General features: G+C 44.5%; 1 protein-coding gene across 1 annotated transcript in view; it reads left to right on the top strand.

The window, feature by feature from the left end:
• Window positions 1-22,131, top strand: part of ARHGAP22 (Rho GTPase activating protein 22) — a 240,466-nt gene that overhangs the window by 59,958 nt on the left and 158,377 nt on the right. Inside the window, exon 3 of the mRNA XM_060191343.1 lies at window positions 21,964-22,131. Within this exon, the coding sequence (XP_060047326.1) occupies window positions 21,964-22,131 (168 nt within the window). The remainder of the gene's footprint in view (window positions 1-21,963) is intronic.

The following is a 22,131-nucleotide window of genomic DNA, read 5'->3' as shown; positions in this document are numbered from 1 at the left end:
CAGCCCTCCTTCACCACTCACAAAGCTTTCCCCCTACAGTTGGAGAATGAGAGCTTGAGCCTGTGTCCTTGTGCATTGTAGCACGTGCTCAACAAAGTGCGATACCACACAACCCTCTATATGTGGAATCTTTAAAAGGAAAGTCATAAAAAAAGAAAGTAGAAAGGTGCTTATTATACTTATATACATATTATTAATACACATATTATACATATTACAGTGCACTAGGACTCTGGTCCCTACCTGCAAGGGGGAAAGCTTCACGAGGGGTGAAGTAGTGCTACAGGTGTCTCTCTGTCTCGTTGCCTCCCTGTCTTACCCCTCCCCTATCAATTTATCTCTGTCTCTATCCAATAATAAGTAAATAAAAGATATAATAAGAAAATAGAAGAAAAGGAAAGAAGGGAAAGGAAAGGAAGAGGAAAGAAAAGGGGTTGCTGGAGATTGGGAGAGGAGTGTGATGGGGTGAAGTTGTTAAAACAAGAAAGAACGTCCACCTGTAGGATGAATAAGGTTTAAGGCATTAATGTAAAACTCAATGTGTTGTGTAACTGAAATTGCTAAGGAAGTAGAATTTAAACATTCTCACACAGAGGCACAAAATGTGAAGTGTTAATTAGCTAGCTGAGAAATTTAAGAAACAAAAAAAAAAAAACAGTGGCAATAAATCAAAGCTATTTAGAAATGCGGAAGGAAATACTAAAGGAAACAACTAAAATGTTGAAAGAGGCTGCCCTTTGAGGTGGGGGAATGGAGCCTGGCACATTTCACCCTTGGACTTGTATGACTACCAGAGAAGTGGTTGATGAGGGTTGACCATGAGATTCATACACCTTTTCTGATTGCTTGACTCTATATCATGTAGCCTGCCTCCCAGAATAAGCCCACTGTGGCTCCATGCCTCCACTTACCCAAATCAGTCAGAAACTCTAAGGCCTCCCTAAAACAGACCTCTTCCAGTCTCCTCAGAGTGAGTGGCTCAGACATAAACTAAATAAGACAGTAATCTAATTATATGACACATTTACTTTTTTTTTATTTATAAAAAGGAAACACTGATAAAAACCATAGGATAAAAAGGAGTACAGCTCCACATAACTTCCACCACCAGAACTTCGTATCACATCTCATCCTCTCCCCTGATAGCTTTCCTATTCTTTATCCCTCTCGGAGGACCCAGAATCATGATGGGGTGCAGAAGGTGGAAGCTCTGGCTTCTGTGATTGCTTCCCCACTGAACATGGCTGTTGGCAGATCGATCCATACTCCCAGCCTGTCACTCTCTTTTCCTAGTGGGGCAAGGTTCTGGGGAAGAGGGGCTCCAGGACACACTGGTGGGGTCGTCTACCCAGGGGAGTCTGGTTGGCATCATGTTAACATCTGGAACCTGGTGGCTGAAAAAAGAGTTAACATATAGAGCCAAACAAATTGTTGACTAATCATGAACTTAAAGGCTGGAATAGTTCAGATGAAGAGTTGGGGAGCCCTCCATTTTTTAGATAGGAGGCTTATTTTAGTTATATTCCAAAGAGTCCATGACTATACTAGTTTTTTTTTTTTTTCTTGAGCCTGACATCTGATATGCAGGTGGATCCAAGTTATTGTCTGGAGAGATAATATTATGGCTGGAAAAAGGACCAGAAAGCTGGGTCAGGGAGGAGAGTAGCTTCCAAATATGGGAAAGGTTTATAAATATTGTCGACTGTAAACCCCATCAATTTGATGACATTTAACTTTGCCTGGTGTTCAGAGAAGAGATCTAAGGTTGGGAGAGGGATTGTTGAGGTATGCCAGTGAAGGGGTGTTTAGTAGCATTCCTAAAAGAAGGTCTGCCAACTCTGAGTCAGAGCTCAGTCAGGACTGTAGTTTTCAATGAATCCTGTGTGGAGAAGGAGGGCCATACAGAAATCTTCTTCCTCCTTCTCTTCTTCCTCCTCCTCCTCCTCTTCTTTCTTTTCTTTTTCCTCCTCCTCCTTTTATAACGTTTTACTTATTATAATGAGAGAGAGAAAGAGATACAGAGAGAAAGACCAGAGCACTTCTCTGCTCTAGCTTATGATGGTGCTGGGGATTGAATTTAGAACTTCAGAGCCTCAGGCATGAGAGTCTTTTGCATAACCATTATGCTGTCTTCCAGCCCAATCAGTGGGTCTCTTTATTCTAGACCAGGTCATGGTATCTTTGTTTAGAGGTGGTCCCATCTTTGAGATTTCCAGTGTCCAAGTGTGGATATCTACTGCACCAGTGACCACATCTTCTTCCCTTTTTAGGGCGCAGAGGACTAAACTCTCACTTGCCTATATGTCCCTTCCAGAAGTTTACTCACAATGGACATTGAATTTCAGAGACCTTCATATTAGCAAAACAGCTAGAACTAGTCCCAGAGATCTGATTAGAGGAAATAAAAATTCTAGATTTGTGAATCTTTGAATAGTACCTCAAAGTACATTGCACCCTGGTTATTTGAGCACTGTTTATTCTAGGAGGATTTTTTTTTCCTGTTCCTTTCTAACTTGTTCTAAGTTTTTAACTGAGGCATAACTTACATACTGGAAAATGCTTAGACTATAAATGTAGAACTCAGTGATCACCAAACAGATCAAGTATAAAGCATTTCCTTTAACCACAAAAAAATGTTTCCTATCTCTTCCTAATCATGTCTCATAACCAGACAGGCCAAACACATCTACTGAGAGCTCTCAGTCAGGCCAGCCAGATTCCACTACTCTGGGCATTCCCTGACTCCCATACTGTCCATCCATCTGCTGCCAGCAGTAAAGATGGCTGCACGTATCCTGCAGAGACACACTACAGACCCAAGCCTTCTCCATCCTCCTATCACCTCCCAGATACTAGCTGCTGGGGAGAATAGTTCATGGGAGATGCCTCCCAGTTCACAAAACCAGAACTCTCAGGCACTTGGGTTACATGGCACTACCAGATGCTGGGCTAGAGGAACTTCAGGTTGGACCTCTAGTCCCAGAGACCTGGAGAAGTGACTGTAATCTTACTGTTTGAAAATTAAAAAATTAAAAAATAATTTTTTTTTTCAAAAACAGGTCTGAACTGGGCTAAGTCTGGTCTGGGAGGCTGCCACTAAGATAGCCAGAGACCTGCGCTGACTCTGCTGAAATCATCAACAGTCTCAATGATTACTTACCCAAGAGTGGGGAATGTATTGATCTACGCTAATGGCTCATGGGCAGGCAGAAACTAAATTTATAATCGATATTGAATTACATTGACTCCACTGGTCCCAGGCTCCTGGTGGATGGCCTGCTAATCTGAACAGAAGCAAAGGCAGCAAGCCTAAGACCAATTATTCCTGGACATGGTCTAGAATTGGGGAGAGAGGTTTCCAACCACCATTCATCAGCACTTCTCTGTTTGCAAAGCACTATTTATTTATTTATTTATTTATTTATTTATTATTGATTTAATAGATTGACAAGACCATAGGATAAGAGGGGTACAGTTCCACACAGTAACCACCACTAGAGTTCCTCATCCCATTGCCTCCATTGGAAGCTTTCCTATACTTTATCCCTCTGGGAGTATGGACCCAGGATCATGATGGGGTGCAGAAGGTGGAAAGTCTGGCTTCTGTAACTGCTTCTCTGCTGGGCATGGGCATTGGCAAGTTGATCCATAATTCTAGCCTGTTTGTGTCTTTCCCTAGTGGGCCAGGGGTCTGGAGAGGTGAGGTTCCAGGACACATTGGTGAGATCGTCTGCCCATGGAAGTCAGGTTGGTGTCATGGTACCATCTGCAACTTGGTGGCTGAAAAAGCATTAAGATATAAAGCAGAACAGATTGTTTAATAACCAGGAACATAAAGATAAGAATATAGCAGATGAGGTTTAGGGTCTCCATTTGGAAAAAGCTGGTAGGTCTATTTTAGGTATATTCCAAGGGGACTATATTGGTTTTTTACTTGTCTTTTTTTACTCTATTCTTATTGTTTATTTACTTTTTATTTATTTAATTATTTCCTTTTGTTGCCCTTGTTGTTTTATTGTTGTAGCTATTATTGTTGTTGTTATTGATGTTGTTGTCGGATAGGACAGAGAGAAATGGAGAAAGGAGGTGAAGACAGAGAAGGGGAGAGAAAGACAGACACCTGCAGACCTGCTTCACCACTTGTGAAGCGACTCCCCTGCAGGTGGGGAGCCGGGGGCTCAAACTGGGATCCTTATGCCTGTCCTTGCGCTTTGTGCCACCTGCACTTAACCCGCTGCCCTACCACCCAACTCTCTGTTTATTTACTTTTAAACTTATTTTTATTAGTGATTTAATAATGGCTTATAAAATCATAAGATTGTAGAAATATAGTTCTATACTGCACTCACCACCACGGTTTAATCCTCTCCATAAGGATAACCATCACAGTTTTTTTTCTTTCTTAACTTTTAGTAGTAATTTAATATTTATTTGCAAGGTTTAAAATAATATGGGTATAATTTCATACAGTTCGCATCACCAGAGTTCTATGTCCCATCCTTTCCATTGTAAATTTCCCTGTTTACCCCTCTGGGAGTATAGACTAAAATTCTTTTTGGGGTGCAGAAGGTGGGAGTTCTAAACTTCAATAATTGCTTCTCTGCTCGACATGGGTATTTTCAGATTGGTCCATTCCCCCAGCCTGTTTCTATCTTTTCCTAGTGGAGAAGGGCTCTGGAGAGGGGAGGTTCCAGGAAACATTGCTCAGGTAGTTTGCCCAGAGACATAAGATGGAATCATAGTAGTGTCACAACTTGGTGGCAGAAATGCAGTAAGATGAAAAGCAGGACAAATTGTTTGATAAACAGGAGCCATAAGGAAGTAATAGAGCAGATGATAGTACCGACCTTAGGGTAGAAGGAAGCTGAAGAGTCTATTTTAGGAATGCTCCTAGGAGCCTATGTCTTAGTAATCTTTGCTTGAGCTTGATAGCTAACGTGGGGGTGGACTAGAAATATTATCTGGAAAGATGGTGTCAGAGTTGGGAGTAGAACTAGGAAGCAGGATTAGGGCAGAGAATTGCTTGCAAACTTGCAGAAAATATATAACTGCAGTTAACTGTTTACCACAGTGATCTAACCTGGGGCCCATATCTATTCATATTTCGCACTGGAGCCTGTACAACCTCTTGAGTCCCTGTCAGTCTGAACTCATAGTCCACAGTCACAGCTGGGAACATTCTAGGCTGCACTCACTTCAGAACCAGTCTTCCTAGAGTGGCAGAGTAGGATGTCTCAACCTCCCTTCAGAGAGTGGGACAGTTCCGATCATTGCTAGTTCATAGTGAGGGTATGGTCCTGAAGAAGCCCACAGCAAAAGGGCTTATAATGACGCTCCTGATGGCAGTGATCATCACAATTTTCATAAAGTCTTAGAAGCAGTTTGGTCACTTTAAAAAAATAATACCAGTGCTTTGGTAAAACAGAAAAAAAGTTTACCTCAGAAAGCACTTGGGCAGTGTTTCTTTGCTGTGTGTATGAGCCAGGTTCAAGCCCAACTCCCACTTCATTAAAGGAAACTGGTTCTATGTTCTCTTTCACTCCCTTTTTAGGCCTCTCATTTCTATCTAAAAATTATTAAATAAATGACAATAATTAATTAAAAAATTTTAAATCCAAACTTCTAGATTACTGCAGCACTATTTTAGGACTAATATTTATGGGTGAGAAGGCTGGACCTCTTCCTTGTTCTCTTTCACCCTCCAGGCTCTCAAGTGAGGCCCCTGGGGTGAGCTTGACCATTTCTCTCTTCAGCCTTCAGATTAAAGACCATGCACAGAAGAGATGACCAGAAGGAGCCCAGAAAGAATCTCAGAAACGTGTTTTTTTTAAGTAGTGGGGCACTCAGGCACCATCGCATAATAAATCATCCAAGGCTTGTGCTGTATTCCCAGGACAGTATCGGAACCTGACCAGGCCCCCCCGCCCCCATCCTTGGAAGCAAATCACATTAACTTTATGAAACCGTCCTGCCTGGCTCCCTCCAGAGTGCCCCTGCCATTACCTCACGTCTCTCTCTGCAATCAATCTTCCAGCCTCAATACTTACCCTTTAAATCAATTCAGCTGCAAGAGCCATCTTGCTCTTTCCCAGACTGACCTGAAAAATCCCATTGACTTGTATAAATCAATTGTGTGTTAGCTCATGTGCAGCCACTCCAACCTGCTGCTCACTTAGGGAGTTGTGAGTGGAGAAAGACCCCTGGCCCACAGCAAAGCTGCAGGGCTCAGAAAGCCAGACCCCCAGCAGCTTCCCAGGCCCATGCTTCCATAATTCTGTTCAAACGCCCTGAAAACAATCAGCCTTTTTAGGTGGGGTTCTCCTAAGTAGGTTATGGGACTAGAATTCTCATGCAGTAACTTCTTTTTTAAAAAAAAAAATTTATTTATTTCCCTTTTGTTGTCCTTGTTGTCTTTTTATTGTTGTAGTTATTGTTGTCGTTGTCATTGTTAGATAGGACAGAGAGAAATGGAGAGAGGAAGGGAAGACAGAGTGGGGGAGAGAAAGATAGACACCTGCAGACCTGCTTCACCGCCTGTGAAGGGACTCCCCTGCAGGTGGGGAGCCAAGGACTCGAACCAGGATTCTTACGCCAATCCTTGTGCTTTGCGAAAGTGCGCTTAATCCGCTGCGCTACCACCTGACTCCTGATGCAGTAACTTCTTAAAGACTTGCCATGCAGTGAGTAACTTATTGCTGGGGGTGGGAAACTGAACAGGGAAGAATTAAACTGGAATGCAGAACCCAGAAAAGGGAGATTTCAACTCTAAGCCCAGGAAGTCTGAATAACACCTCCCTCTCAGGGCTCTCATCGAGAAAGTGGGCTGCACAGACTTCTTTTTTTTTTCTTTTCATTTTTATTTATAAAATGGAAATATTGACAAGACTATAGGATAGGAGAAGTACAATTCCACACAATGCCCACTACCAGAGTTTCATATCCCATCCTGTCCATTGGAAACTTTCCTATTCCTTATCCCTCTGGGAGCATGGACCCAGGGTCATTATGTGGTGCAGAAGGCAGAAGGTTTGGCTTCTGTAATTAATTCCTCACTGAACATTGGTGTTGACAGGTTGATCCATACTCCCAGCCTGCCTCTCTCTTTCCCTAGTGGGGCAGGGCTCTGGGGAGGTGGGGCTCCAGGACACATTGGTGGGGTCGTCTACCCAGGAAGTTAGGTTGGCATCATGGTAGCATCTGGAACCTGATGGCTGAAAAAGAGTTAAGATATAAAGCAGAGCACATTGTTGACTGATCATGAACCTAAAGGCAAGAATATTGCAGGTGAAGATTTGGGATCTCTGTTTTGGGAAAAACTGGTAGGTCTATTTTAGGTGTATTTCAAAAGGCCCATGACTTTACTAGTTTTGCCTGCGCCTGACATCTGATATGCAGATTGCACAGACTTTGAGGCTCTCACCCCTAGGAGTCTAGCCTAGAGGTTCAAGGTACAGTGGAACTGAGGCATCAGAACAGAAAAAAGGATCCTGGGAAACTAGGGAAGAGTTCTGAGTAGCGAACGCATCCTTGATGTATTCTCAGAAATTTCTAGGTTTCAGTAACTGCCAGGTACTCTTGTTCTTATGCCTTAGATTAATTGACTAATATGCACCCCCATACTAAACCTGTCCTCTGTATGAGATGCGGTGAAACAGACAAGATGAAGTAACTCAGGACTCTGGGAGGAGCTCACCTAAGTGATGGGTCCCCAGAAGGGCCACAGCTGGGCCTGGGCCACACTTCCACCAAGACTCCTCTTTCAAATCCTTGGTCTGAACAGCCTGGAAGCTCCCAGAAGACAGAAGCCAGGCCTCTCCTTGTATGTCTTATAGTCTACAGTCCAGCATCGAGGCATATCTCAGATAAATACTCATAAACATTTATGGAACTAGTGATATTTTAATTGCCATTTTATATCTCCTGGGGGGCGGCCCCACGCCATTCCAAAAGCTCTTGCCTTTTAAACTTCAGATTTTATTTTACATATACAGCACACATGATGCCCCACATGAAATTCACAATACTGCACACATCCGCCTTCCCCTTCACAAATATTATCATCAGTGTAGGCATGGTATATTCTTTCTCTTCAAATACAAGTATCCACTGAAAAGATGTTCTAATATCTTTTGTTTGGGAGTTGTTTCTTTCTCTCTCTCTTTTTAAAGATTAAAAAGTTTAATTATATTTATTTATTGGATAGAGACAGCCAGAAATCGAGAGAGGAGGGGGGGAGAGAGAGGGAGAGAGATAGGCACCTGCAGCACTGTTTCACCACTCTCAAAGCTTTTCCCCTGCAGGTGGGGACTGGGGGCTCAAACTTGGGTCCTTGCGAATTGTAACATGTGTGCTCAACCAGATGCACCACCATCTGGCCCCTCTTTTTCTCTCTTTTATTTTTTAAAAATTTTTTCTCTCTTTTGTTGCCCTTGTTTATCATCGTTGTTGTTGTTAGTATTGTTGTTATTGCTGTCGTTGTTGTTGGATAGGACAGAGAGAAATGGAGAGAGTAGGGGAAGACAGAGAGGGGGAAAGAAAGATAGACACCTGCAGACCTGCTTCACTGCCTGCAGGTGGGGAGCTGGGGGCTAGAACCAGGATCTTTATGCCGGCCCTTGCGCTTAGCACCATGTGCGCTTAACCTGCTGCACCACCGCCCGGCTCCCTCTATTTCTCTTTTTTTAGCTGGCTTTATATTTTATGTGTGGTCCTACAACTTTCTTCCTTTGTGTCTTTTTCAATATATATTTCTCTCTCTCTCTCTCTCTTTTTTTTTTTTTTACCAGAGCACTCACTGCTCAGCTCTGACTGGTGGTAGTGCAGGGGGTTGAATCTGGGACTTTGGAGCCTCAGGCTTGAGAATCTTTTGCATAACCATCATGCTATCTACCCTCCTGTACTGCAACTTTCTTTCTTTCTTTTTACCAGATACTGCTCAGCTCTGGTTTATGGCAGTGTGGGGGATTGAACCTGGGACTTGAGAGCCTCAGGCATGAATGTCTCTTTGCATAACCATTATGCTATACTCCCACCCTCCTGCAACTTTATTGTTCAGCTATTGCTACAATATGTAGTTAGGGCTGGCAAAAATAGCTCACTTGGATAGTGTGCTGCTCAGCCATGTGTGTGACCTAGGTTTGACCCCAGCCCCTACTGCAATGAAGGAAGCTTTAGTGCAATCATCTCTTCTACTCTCTCTGCCTCTCTAACTAAAACAAAAGCTAATGTTAAAATGGAGTAAGAAAGAGGAGGTGGGTGGGTAGACATGTTTAGTATAAGATGATCAAAAAAGACCTTATTGAGAAAAAAAAAGGCATTTGCATGAAGAATGAAAGGAATGGGTGAATGCCTGCAGGGACAGGGACACCAAGTACAGAGTTGAGTGGCAGGTCCTTGGGCAGCCTGTTTGAGGAAGAGTAGTGGCCAGTGTGGCCAGGACTGGGGAAGGACAAAGGGATTGAGGAGGTCACAGCCAGATTCTGAGCACCCTTACAGGGTATAGGGATGGTTCCAGCTTCTTCTTTGAGTAATAAGGGGCATCCTGCATTGTTTTTGTAGATAGCAACATGATCTAACTTTCATCTTGAAACATTCAACTCTGGTCCCCTGTCACAAGGCTACAGTGGGGAACAGCAGAGCACACGCTGGAAAAAATGCTCTCATAGCAGCTTGGGTAAGAAATGACTGGGAACAGACAGCCCAAGGAGGGTTGTTCCATTGATTTGGAGGGGAGGTGACCATGGCAAGAGGAAGAGGTCTCAGGGCCAGGAAAGACCAGAAGTTGATGAATGGCATTTGAGGGATAAGGTGAACAGTATCATGGATACACGGCCTTGGGTTCAGCGTTGAGCTCTGCATAGAGCAGAGCACATCCATGTTTCTGAATTCTTCAGGTTGTAGATCACTGTGGCTGAGAGTCTGGGCAGAGTGGGACCCACACACTACATGCACTACATCTGTTCACTAGGTGCCAAGACACAGGGAAGATGGGAAGCCTAAGAATGGCTGGGCCAGAAGGAATTGGGAAACAGTTGGTGGTGATTAAAAGTTCTGGAGATGGATTGTGGTGATGGCTACAAAGAAATGTGACTTTTTTTTTCACCAGAGCACTATACCCTTTGGTTGCAATACCTAAGTATCCCTGGACCCTCTCTCAGTCAAGTGGTTCTTGCCCCTGCCCCTCTGCCAAGGACACCAGACCATAACTCTTTCTCTGCCATTAGCAACTCTCTGGGACTCCTATGAGCACCCCCTGGTAGTTCCTCTATTCACAGTGCCTCTTCCCAGTATCCATTCTCCCTTCCTTCCTTCCTTCCTTCCTTCCTTCCTTCCTTCCTTCCTTCCTTTATTTTTCTTCTTCTTCTCCTCCTTTTGTATTTTTTATTGATTTAATAATGATCAACAAGACCGTAGGATAAGAGGGGTACATTTCCACACAATTCCCACCACCAGAGTTTTCTAAACCCTCTCTTATTCCCCTCCTCCATGCACAGTTCCTCCTAATTTGCCTTCTTTCTCATTCAAGAGGCCTCCTGAGAGATCTCAAGGATGTCAAGGCAATTTTCTGAAGGGGCTAAGTGCACCGACCCTGGAGACAGGACAATTAGATTCCTAAGCAGTCTGCACTGCTCCTGGTGTAGCCTTGGGCAGCTTCCTTAGGCTCTCCAAATTGCAGCTTGCACATCTGTAAAACCAAAGCAATAATGCTTGCTGTAAGGATTAAATGGAAGAACTCATGTGGAATCCCTATTTCAGTCCATGGTATATAGTATCTAAGCACTTTGTGAGTAGTAATTCTCTCCATTACTGTCATTCAACAAATACTTGCTGAGTATCTCCTGTGTTCCTGGCTCTCCCAAGCCCAGTTCTCTCCCCTACACTATGCAGTTAACATCCAGCTTCCTCCTGTGCGTGTGTCCTCTTGGATATCAGAGACTACAAAAATCCGGCCTGTACAAGTTAAACTTCCCATTTCCCAGTACCACCCTGCTCCTCCTTCTTGATCTCTGGCCTGCACTCCCCTCCATACCACAGGTCATCAATGCCTTTTCCTAAATCTTTCCCCAGGGTTGCCTCTGCTTTGCACCCACTCTCTACCATCTGCCTCTCCTCCCCTGGGAGGATTGGTTGCATCACTTCACCATTTTCCCAGCAGCCTGGCTGCTGTGTGAGGGTCTCAGCCCTCCAGGGCTGCTGGATGATTCTGGGCTTGAGACGTCTCTCCTCAAAACTTAACACCTGGGCCAGGATCCCAACTTCTAAACTTAGGATGACTCCAAACAGGTGTGTGTGTGTACAAACTCGCATATTCGTACTCTGGTTTCTCTTCATATTGTATAAACAGTTTGCCTTTTATAAACTCACACACCCACATGAACTCACATTCTCCCAGTCACACTCATACATGAATACATTCTTAAAGCACACACACTCATGCAAACGTACACAGAATCGCACGGCCTTGCGTGCATATACTCACATACTAAGTGGACATTCTTACTCATACACAAACTTGTAAACATACAAATTCACACATACATGAACAGACACACTCATATACACAGAGTCCCCAGGTGGGAGTTGGCTTCCGTCTTTCTCCACAATCATCTGTCTTGGGAAGATGTACTTACAAACTACATCTTCATGTGCAAACAGGCTAGACAATTATCAGTGCTATTTCAAAGATTGAATTGAAATGTAAAGACACCAATTTTAGTGACTTTTAAGACTTGGATAAGCCTGTGAGGTGGAGATCTGAGTTGGGGAGAGCCCATGCAGCTCCTGCAGGTACCTTGTAGAAACCCAAGTCTTTCCCAGGAGGCTGAAATCTGGCAGTGGAAATCAACCGCAAAAAAAAAAAAAAAAAAAAGCACAGAGAAGGAACAACAGGCCACATGGACAGGCAGAGGCTGCAGATGCTTACAGAAGGTTCAGCCCTTTTGGCTCCAAACATCTGCAGAGCTCCCAGAGAAGGGAGCACCTGGACTGAAACTTGAAGGATAAGCTCTACTTGAGCTCTTCACACTGAATATTGGAATCATCTGGACTGCTTCAAAATCCAGATTCCAGTTCTTACCCCAGAAACTCAATAGATCAGTGGACGTCCATAGTTGTAGAGTTCCTAGATAGATGTGATATGTAGAAACCTGGATAGCTGCTAGTCAGGGCAGATGGGTAAGAGTATGGTTCACCTGGGTGGCATGGTGGCATGAGCGAATCAGGATCGCCAGACTGAGGGGTGGACTTAACTCTGCATGAATTTGGTGAATATCATAACTATGTTTGAGAAAGTGAGTCTGATTATTCTCCTTTTCTTTTCTTTCTTCTTTTTTTAAGCAGAGCACTATTCGGCTCTGACTTATGGTGGTGTGGGGGATTGAACCTGGGACTTCAGAGCCTCAGGCATGAAAGTCTCTTTGTATAACCATTATGCTATCTACCCTCACAAGTGAGTCTGAATATTAAACCCATATTTAGAAAGATTCCTTTGGCAGCTATTGTCTATTTTGGAGCGTCTTGGAGAGGGGAGGAAAAGAAAAAGTCCAAACAAAAGAACATTAAGAATTTAGAGTGGCTCAGTTTAAAAAAAAAGGGGGGGGGGAATCAAGCCCATATCATAGTGGGTTAAGCACATATGGCTCGAAGCATCAGGACGTAAGGATCCAAGTTCGAGCCCCCAGCTCCTCACCTGCAGGGGGGTCGCCTCACAGGTGGTGAAGCAGGTCTGTAGGTGTCTATCTTTCTTTCCTCCTCTCTGTCTTCCACTCCTCTCTTGATCTCTCTCTGTCCTACCCAACAACGACAGCAATAACAACAACAATAATAACCACAACAAGGATAAAAAAACAAGGGCAACAAAAGGGAAAAAAAGTCATAGCCTCCAGAAGCATTGGATTCTTCGAGTGCAGAAAGAATCTTCATAACTTGACAGCCAGTTAACTGCAGTTCCCAAAAAGGAGGGGTCTGTCAACATAAATCCACAAGGGTAGGCTGAGACCCCCCATGACAAGAGGGAGGAGGAGCCATTTTGGGAGAGATCAGAGTGTTGAGTTTGTTTTTTTAAAAAAATATTTATTTTCCCCTTTGTTGCCATTGTCATTTTAGTGTTGTAGTTATTATTGTTGTTATTGATGTCGTTGTAGTTGGATAGGACAGAGATAAATGGAGAGAGGAGGGGAAGACAGAGGGGGAGAGAAAGATAGACACCTGCAGACCTGCTTCACTGCTTTTGAAGCAACTCCTCTGCAGGTGGGGAGCCGGGGGCTCGAACCAGGAACCTTACTCTGGTCCTTGTGTTTTGCACCACGTGCGCTTAACCCGCTACGCTACCGCCCGACTCCCAGAGTGTTGAGTTTTAACATGGATTTTGATGATCATGAAACATCCTTCTGGGGAGTCAGGTGATAGCACAGCGGGTTAAGTGCATGTGGAGCGAAGCGCAAGAACCGGCTGAAGGATCCTGATTCGTGCCCCGGCTCCCCACCTTCAGGGGGGTAGTCTCACAAGCAGTGAAGCAGGTCTGCAGGTGTCTATCTTTCTCTCCCCATCTCTGTCTTCCCTTCCTCTCTCCATTTATCTCTCTGTTCTATCTAACAAAGACGACATCAATAACAACAATTAAAAAAGCAAGGACAACAAAAGGATATATATGTCCATGCCAAAGGGCAAATTTTAAAAAGAAACATCCTTCTGGTGCTACTCCACTGCAGCCTTATGTGTGATCCTGAGGTTCCAGAGTAAATTCCTGGCAGAGATAGAAACCTGGGATGCATGATGGTGAAACACTTGACAATAGCTGGACCTAAAGGAGAAGACAAAGGGAGTGGATGGCTGAGCAAGCAGTAGATGTGGGCATAATGACCCTTCGATTCCTCTCCTGGGTATATATCCCAAGGAACCAAGCACACATATCCAGAAATATCTGTGTAAGACCTATGTTCATAGCAGCACAATCTGTAACAGTGGAAACCTGGAAGCAACCCAGGTGTCCAACAACAGGTGGGTGACTGAATAAGTTGTTGTATATATACACAATGGAATACTACTCAGTAATGAAAATGGTGAATTCACCTTCTTCACCTCAACCTTGGATGGAACTTGAAGGAATCACGTGAAGTGAGATAAGCCAGAAAGAGAGGGATGAGTATGGGATGATCTTATTCGTAGACAGAAGTTGAAAAATAAGAACAGAAGGGAAAACAAAAAATCAGAACTTGGACTGGAGTGTGTGTACTACACCAAAGTAAAAGATTCTGGGGTGAAGGTGGGGAGGAATGTTCAGGTCCTAGAACATGATGGCAGAGGAAGACCTAGAGGGGGTTGAACTGTTATGTGGAAAACTGAGAAGTGTTATACATGTACAAAGTACTGCATTTTACTGTCAGTTGTAAATCACAATCTCCCCAATAAAGAAAATAAAATAAAATAGAGGAAAAAGGGAGGGGGTCAGTTGGTGGCACACTGGGTTAAGTGCACTTAATATGAAGCACAAGAACCAGGATCTCTGTTCAAGTCCCTGACTCCCCACTTGTAAGGAGGGTCACTTCACAAGTGTTGAAGCAGGTCTGCAGGTGTCTATATTTCTCTCCTTCTGTCTGTCTTCTCCTCCCCTCTCCATTTTTCTCTGTCCTATGCAATAAAATGAAGAGGAAGAGAAGGAGAAAGGAACTTCAAGAAAAGACAGTTAACAGTGTCTAAACCACCAAGAGATCTTGGGAACTGAGAACCAGAACTAGACTGATGGATTTAATCCGTGGTATCCAGAAATAACAGAATTTCCAAATTCTGTGACTGACAAGAGACTAAGGAGTCAGGAAGGAGAGTCTAGAAGTATGGACCATCCCCTTCTCCTCCCCTCCCCCTCCCCCAGTATGCCTGAATGATGCAGCCACCACTCCCAGTGGCCATTCTTCCTTTATTTTCCCTTTGTGTATTTATTTATTATTTATTTTTTTGATAGAGACAAGGAGAAATTGAAAGGGGGGAGAGAAAGAGGGAGAAAGAGAGACATCTGCAGCACTGCTTCATCGCTCGTGAAGTTTCCTCCATGCAGGTATACTCCTTGCACGCTATAATGTATGTACTCTACTAGGTGTGTCACTGCCCTGCCCCTGTACCATTCTTTTTAAAAACAAATATATGTATTTAATTAATTTATTTATTGCCATTAGTTATCGCTGAGACTTGACACCTACAGTACTCCACTGTTCATGGCAACAAGTTTTCCCTTTCTTTGTTTCTTTCTTTCTCCTTCTCCTCTTCCTTTCTTCCTTCTTTCCTTCCTTCCTTCCTCCCTTTCTTCCTTCCTGCCTTTCATTCTTTTTTCTTCCTTTATTTTTTTTTTCTTTTTTGCCTTCAGGGTAATCACTGGGGCTCTCAGTACCTGCACTACGAATCCATTGCTCCTGGAGGCTGCTTTTTCCCTTTTGTTGCCCTTGTTGTTTATCTTTGCTTTTATTATTATCGTTGTTGTTGCTGCTGTTGTTGTTGTGGATAGGACAGAGAGAAATCAAGATAGGAGGGGAAGACAGAGGGGGAGAGAAAGACAGACACCTGCAGACCTCCTTCACTGATTGTGAAGAGCCCCCCCCCCATAGGTGCGGAACCGGGGGCTCGAACCAGGATTCTTGTGCCAGTCCTTGCACTTCGTGCCACGTGCACTTAACCCACTGCGCTACCACCTGGCCCCCTCTTCCTTTATTTTTTAGAAAGAAAGTGAGGGAGAGAGAAGTAAACATCCCAACACCACCCCACAGCTTATGAAGCTTTTCTCCTGCAGGCTCTCTTACGTGGTTTCCATGGTCTCAAACCCAGACCTTCATGCAAGGTAGCATGTGCACATTACTAAGGGAGCCACCTCCCAACCCCCAGACCACCCTCTTAAGAGATACTTGTGATAGGAGATGACAGTGTTATCCTAGCATTAGATCTCAAAGCTGTGTTCCTGATTTGAGTCAGAAGTATCAAAGTTCCTTCCTCCCAAATCAGTCTCCCCTCTCCTGACATTGGACCCAAATTTTAGTCACCCCTCAAGGGTTAGCCCAGGTGCTCCCTTCCCTGGAGGCTCTGCAGATGTTTGCTGTGGAAAAGGCTGGGGCTTCTGTAGGACAGCTTTTGTCTGTCCACATGGTCTGTGGCTCCTTTTTACTTTATGTGCTTATTCTTTGTGGTTTATTTCTCCTGCCAGATCAGGGGCTCCTGGGAATAGGGGCAACTTGGTGTCTCCTACTGTACCAGGAGGAGTGACATAGATTTAGAAGACATGAATGAACAAGTGGATGAATAAATTAATGAATTAATGAATGAAGGTGCTTGTCAGCAGAAGAGTCCTACTTTGAGGGTAAAGGGTATCCTTCCTCTCCACCCACCAGCTCCAGAACCTCAAATGCCAGGGCTGTTTGACTTGAAGCTGTGGTTAAAATATTTACAGAACTGAGTCAGTTCAGGGAAATGCTGAGGACAGGAACAGCCGTTATTAATAAATCATAGCAATGATTATTTTCCTTTCAAGACACTCCATTGGCCTCATAAGTAGTAACTGTGTGATTGATCAGCTGCGGGAAAACCTAGGCTGGTCTGGCAGCCTAAGTAGTGGCCTGCACCAAGTGCTTCCTTGCTGAGTTGAGGCTAGCAGGGCAGGGATCTGGCAGGCAGCAACCTCAGGGATGCCAGCATGTGCTGAAACTGGAACCACAACTTGCACTTCCTGTCCGAGTGTGTGCCGACCCTTGCCCTGGTGAACAGGCTCTTCCTGGCCTGCTCCTTCTGTTTCTATAGCATTGAGGGAGGGGCTGGGGATCAGGGCTGAAAAAGCATCTTCAGTTTATTTTTTAAATTTTGTTAGTAGTACTTTAATGATGAGCTCCAATATTATAAGATAATAAGAGTGTATTTCCATACCATCCCTGCTACCAGAGTCCTGTGCCCACCTGTACCCACTGATAACCACTGTAGTTTTCCCAAGGTCAAAGAGATGTGTTAGTTATTTTCTTTTCTTTCTTTCTTTTTTTTTTTTTTTTTTTGCCTCCAGGGTTATTGCTGGGGCTTGGTGCCTGCACTATGAATTCACTGCTCCTGGAGGCCATTTTTTCCCTTCTGTTGCCCTTCTTTTTTATCGTTGTTGTTACTATTATTGTTGATATTATTGTCGTTGTTGGAGAGGACAGAGAGAAATTGAGAGAGGAAGGAAGACAGGGGAAGAGAAAGATAGACACCTGAAAATCTGCTTCACCGCTTGTGAAGCGACCTCCCCTGCAGGTGGGGAGCCAGGGGCTCGAACCGGTCCTTGCGCTTTACACCATGTGCGCTTAACCTGCTGCACTAACGCTTGGCCTCCTTTTTTTTTTTTTCTACAAGTTCTTGTGTTTCAATTCTCTGTGCGCTACATATAAGTGAAAACATGTCATCTTTCTTTCCTTCTTTCTTTCTTTTTTTCTTCCTTCCTTTCTGTTCTTTTAATTTGTTATTACCAGTTTTTCACAAGATTGTAAGATTACAATGTATAGTTCCACACCACACCCACCACCAAAGTTCTGTATCCCCATCCTCCCAAAGAACCACCATTGTTCTCCTAAGTCTTAAAAACAGTTTGCTTGCTTATGTTTTATTTGGATTTGGGGGGGGGGGCAAGTTCATGTAAATCAGATCTCTAGATTCCACATATCATCTCTTTACTTATTTCACTAAGCATAATCACATCCAGTCCCATTCACTTTGTCCCAAAGGACATGATATCATCATTTTTATTGCAGAGTAGTATTCCATGGAATATATATCCCATAACTTCTTTAGCCAGTCATGAAGAGGGGCACTTAGGTTGTATTCCATCCTTTGGCTATTGTGAATAATGCGGCTATGAACACAGGGATGCATATGTCCCTTCTAATTAGTACTTGAGTGTCCCAGTGGTTATTTTTCACTTCCTTACTTACCTCATTAAACATCATCACCTCCAGTTCCATCCATTTTGTCAGGAAAAACATAATATTGTCCTTTTTGATTGCCAAGTAGTACTCCATTGAGTATGTCTCATAACTTCCTGATCCAGTTATCTGTTGATGCACTTTTCAGTTGTTTCCATATTTTGGCTATTGTGAGGAGTGGACTGCTTCTTGCTTTGCTACATCAAAGGAAGTGCAGGGCCATCACACTTGTAACTACTCTAATGCACACACATACTGGATACCTGGACTTTGCCAGACTCAGTGTTCAGGGTCTTGTGTAGCAAAAGCCCAGCCTTCCTGAGCAGACATAGCTGCACAAAAAGCATCTCTGCAGATGCTGCCCAGAGCAGGGGCCAGGTGTCTCATGCTTCTCAGTGTCACCAGAGTTACCAAGTTTTTGTGGCACCTTATACCCTCCATTCCCATTCCTGGGTGGGATGCCATCTTGATAAATCAGTCAGTTTCAGATACTGTCATAATAGAGGACAAGAGAGAACCAGGGATGTGGTGTGGAATATTCCACAAAGTCATTTCCTCCACCAGAACACTGGGATCATAGTAGCTCCTATCTCTGAGTTCCCTTTCCAGGCCCTGCAAAGAGATCAGTAACTCTCTGTTGAATCTACTCTGCTTTAGCCTCTGGACAGCTTGAGGAATGAGAGACATATGGGCAGTTACAGCCTTGGGAACAAGAGACCCCTCTTAATGCCACTGGGGCCCTCAGGCACATCCCTACCTGCTTGCCTGTGTCTTAGCCCAATCTCCACCACCAGCAGAGGCATTTGTTCCTCAGAGGCAGGTTGCTGAAGTCAAAGAGCTGTCAGTGGTGGCAGTTCTGTAGAATCCCCAGGCCTCCGGGAGGACTTGTAGGAGGGAGCTGGGGGAGGGCTGCGGCTCATGTAATAAGTAGAGAGACCCTGGCTGCATCTTCCACCGCTAGCCAGCTCTTCCTATTAGGGACAATGAGTTAAATGGACTAAAGAGGCAAACAGATGTTTCATACAGTGAATATAAACTTATATGAAGATGTTCTCTTGATCAGGGTGAGCTAAGACCATTCTTCTTCTTCTAGCGTTTGCCATTCTTCCGTAGCCAGTCAACAGCGTCAGGTTGAGCCTGATGTAAAGTTTCGAGACCTCCTTTGAATCTGGAGAGGTGGCAGTCGTTGACTATGTGGGTCATAGTCTGTCTGTAGCCGCAGGGGCAGTTCGGGTCGTCTCTGGCTCCCCAGCGATGGAACATAGCGGCGCACCGGCCATGGCCTGTTCGATAGCGATTGAGGAGGGCCCAATCATAGCGTGCTAGGTCAAAGCCGGTTTGACGCTTGCAGGGGTCTGTGATGAGGTGTTTGTTCTTTACCTCAGCTGACTGCCAACTCTGTTTCCAAGAGTCTGGAACAGAGAAGTTCAGTGTAGGCGTAGGGGACCAGATTGGGTGACGAGACGTCAAGCGTTGGACAGGGTGGGTGAAGATATCCGCGTATATTGGCAGGTCCAGTCAAGCGTAGACGTGGGAAATGAACTTAGATGATGCCTCATCCCAACGAATATCTGGCAGGGCGATGTTGCTAAGAACTGGCAGCCATGGAACCGGGGTGCAATGGATGGTTCCAGAAATTATCCTCATGGAGGAATATAATTTGGAATCGACCAAGTGGACATGGGGGCTACGGAACCATACTGGGGCACAGTATTCTGCAGTGGAATAGCATAATGCCAGAGATGATGATCATAGTGTGGAAGCGCTCGCGCCCCATGAGGAGCTGGCCAGTCTTGCAATGATATGATTCCTCGCGCCCACCTTTGTTGCAGTTTTTATGAGATGTTTGTGAAATGACAGAGTGCGATCGAGAGAAACGCCAAGATAGACTGGCTGGGCTTCATGCCGGATTCTCGTATCGCCAAGCTGCACATTAAGCTCACGCGAGGCCGAGGCATGGTGTAGATGGAAAACAGATGATACCGTTTTTGCAGTGCTAGGGATTAGTCGCCATTTTTTACAGTAATCAGATATCAGAGACATGTCTTTCGTGAGTGTTTCCTCAAGGATGTCGAACTTTGATGCCTGAGTTGCACCTGAGTTGCTAAGACCATAATGACTATTGAATACCTACTAAATTATGGAGTAGGAATATTAAGATTATGATATTTGACATTGTTGGCTATGGAGAAACTGATACACTTGTAATGTAGTTTTGTACTATACCTACACATCTTTCATAAACTTATTTATGAGGGGTGCGTGTGTGTGTGTGTGTGTGTGTGTGTGTGTGTGATAGAGAGAACAGAATATCACTGAGGTCTTGCAAGTGTGCAAGGGCTGTGCTCTAAGTGATGTCTTCAGTCTCACCATTTTTAGAGGAAGTGTAGGAGACTAGCTAAATAGTCCAAAGTTGGAAAGCTAGAAAGTCTGTCCTTTTTTTGCCCCATGAGATCCCCTAGGAACCCAGCCTCAGGAAACAGTTGTACATGGAAATATCCACTGCACCATTGCCACAATCATACTAACCATCGCTACAGGAACCAGTCTCTCATATGTGCCAAACACCCTACCAGGCATGGCATCGCCCCTCCTCTCACCCACCCTGCAGGGTCAAGTGTTATCATCTGCATGGACTAGCTTCCTGGTCAGCAGACTGAGGCACAGAGAGTAAGTTAGTCTGGCATTGATCCAAACCCAAATCTACCTCTCTCTCTCTCTCTGACTGAACCTATTGTCTCTTTAACTCACGAACAAGTACCCAGCAATGGGGGAAAACAATAGGTAACTAACAGAGATAGTAAACAGCCATAAATACAAGAGACAAGTTTAATTGCATCTGACACACACCAATATCCATGGGTACTGGAACCAATAGAAATATGGAGAGTAAAGATAAAGACCAACAGGTAAAGCTTATCCCTCCCTGGGTGTAAAGAGCTTCATAGACAGGAAGGAAGAGTGGGACCATGCCAACCAGTCTTCAGTACTCTGGTTCACCCTCCCATCAGCCTTTGTGTGAGGGGACAAGCAAAATCCACTGGCCTCAGGGCTTGCTAGTGTCCCTTCATTGCAGCAGTGCAACCTGCTTCCACTCTGGACCAAAGCATACCTGAGACAAAACTGAAACACTCAGTACCAACATTAGAAACAAAGAATAGAGGCAGAGTAGAAAAGGACTTTCTGGGAGGCAGGTGGTAATGTACATGTGGCAGTGCATAGACATCACCATGCTCCAAGACCCGGGCTCAAGCCTCCAGTCCCCACCTGCTGTATGGAAGCTTCACTAGCCATGCCTTTCCTTGTCTATCTTCCCCTTCTCTCTCAATTTCTGTCTGTCCTATCAAATAAAAGAAAGGAAAATGATAAGGGAAAGCATGACTGCTGGTCATGGTAGATTGTAAGGCAGGCATTGAGTCTCAGCAATAACCCTGATGGCAATAAAAATAAAAACAGGGATAGAGAGATAGCATAAGGATTATGCAAAAATATTTTCATGCCTGAGGCACCAAAGATCCTGGATTCAGTCCTCAGCACCACCATAAACCAGAGTTGAGCAGTGCTCTTGGAAAAAAACAAAACAAATGAAAAAAAAAAAAAAGAAAGAAAGAAAAGAAAAGAAAGAGAAAACAAAATAAGAAAAGAAAAAAAAAAGTAAAGTCTTCCATGGTCTGACTTTGATGTCTGTTAATATCTATGGAAATGTCCCAGCCATTTGTTACAGCTACTCTGAATGGCAGAGGAAAGATGCCTTCCCTTAACTTTCCCTCTACCAGTGGTCCAGAACCTTCTAGAGCAAGGCACACAGATGGCCTTGTCTGCTCAAGACAGCAGAAACTAACCAGCTAGGCAGGCTGTGCGCCTACCCCCAAGATGAATGATCCTGGGGGTGCTGTAGCTGCTTGCTGAGGTGTCTCAGCTCATGCCTGGGGGCCTAGAGGACCACATGAGCACATTCTGCTGGCCTAATGATCTGTAATATGTGTGAACAGCTGGGATGTCAAGGAGGAGGACCCACACTGTGTATGTTCTTGTTTTCCAGCCCGCTCCAAGAGCCTGGTGATGGGGGAACAGAGCCGGAGCCCTGGGCGTCCCTCTTGCCCCCGCAGGCTGGGTCCCGTGCTGAAGGCAGGCTGGCTGAAGAAGCAGAGGACTATCATGAAGAACTGGCAGCAGCGCTGGTTTGTGCTCCGTGGGGACCAGCTTTTCT

The sequence above is a fragment of the Erinaceus europaeus genome, chromosome 1 (genome assembly GCF_950295315.1).
Source record: "Erinaceus europaeus chromosome 1, mEriEur2.1, whole genome shotgun sequence".
Classification (NCBI taxonomy): domain Eukaryota; kingdom Metazoa; phylum Chordata; class Mammalia; order Eulipotyphla; family Erinaceidae; genus Erinaceus; species Erinaceus europaeus.
The sequence above is the reverse complement of the archived record's forward strand: the minus strand, read 5'-3'. Positions and strand labels throughout refer to the sequence as shown.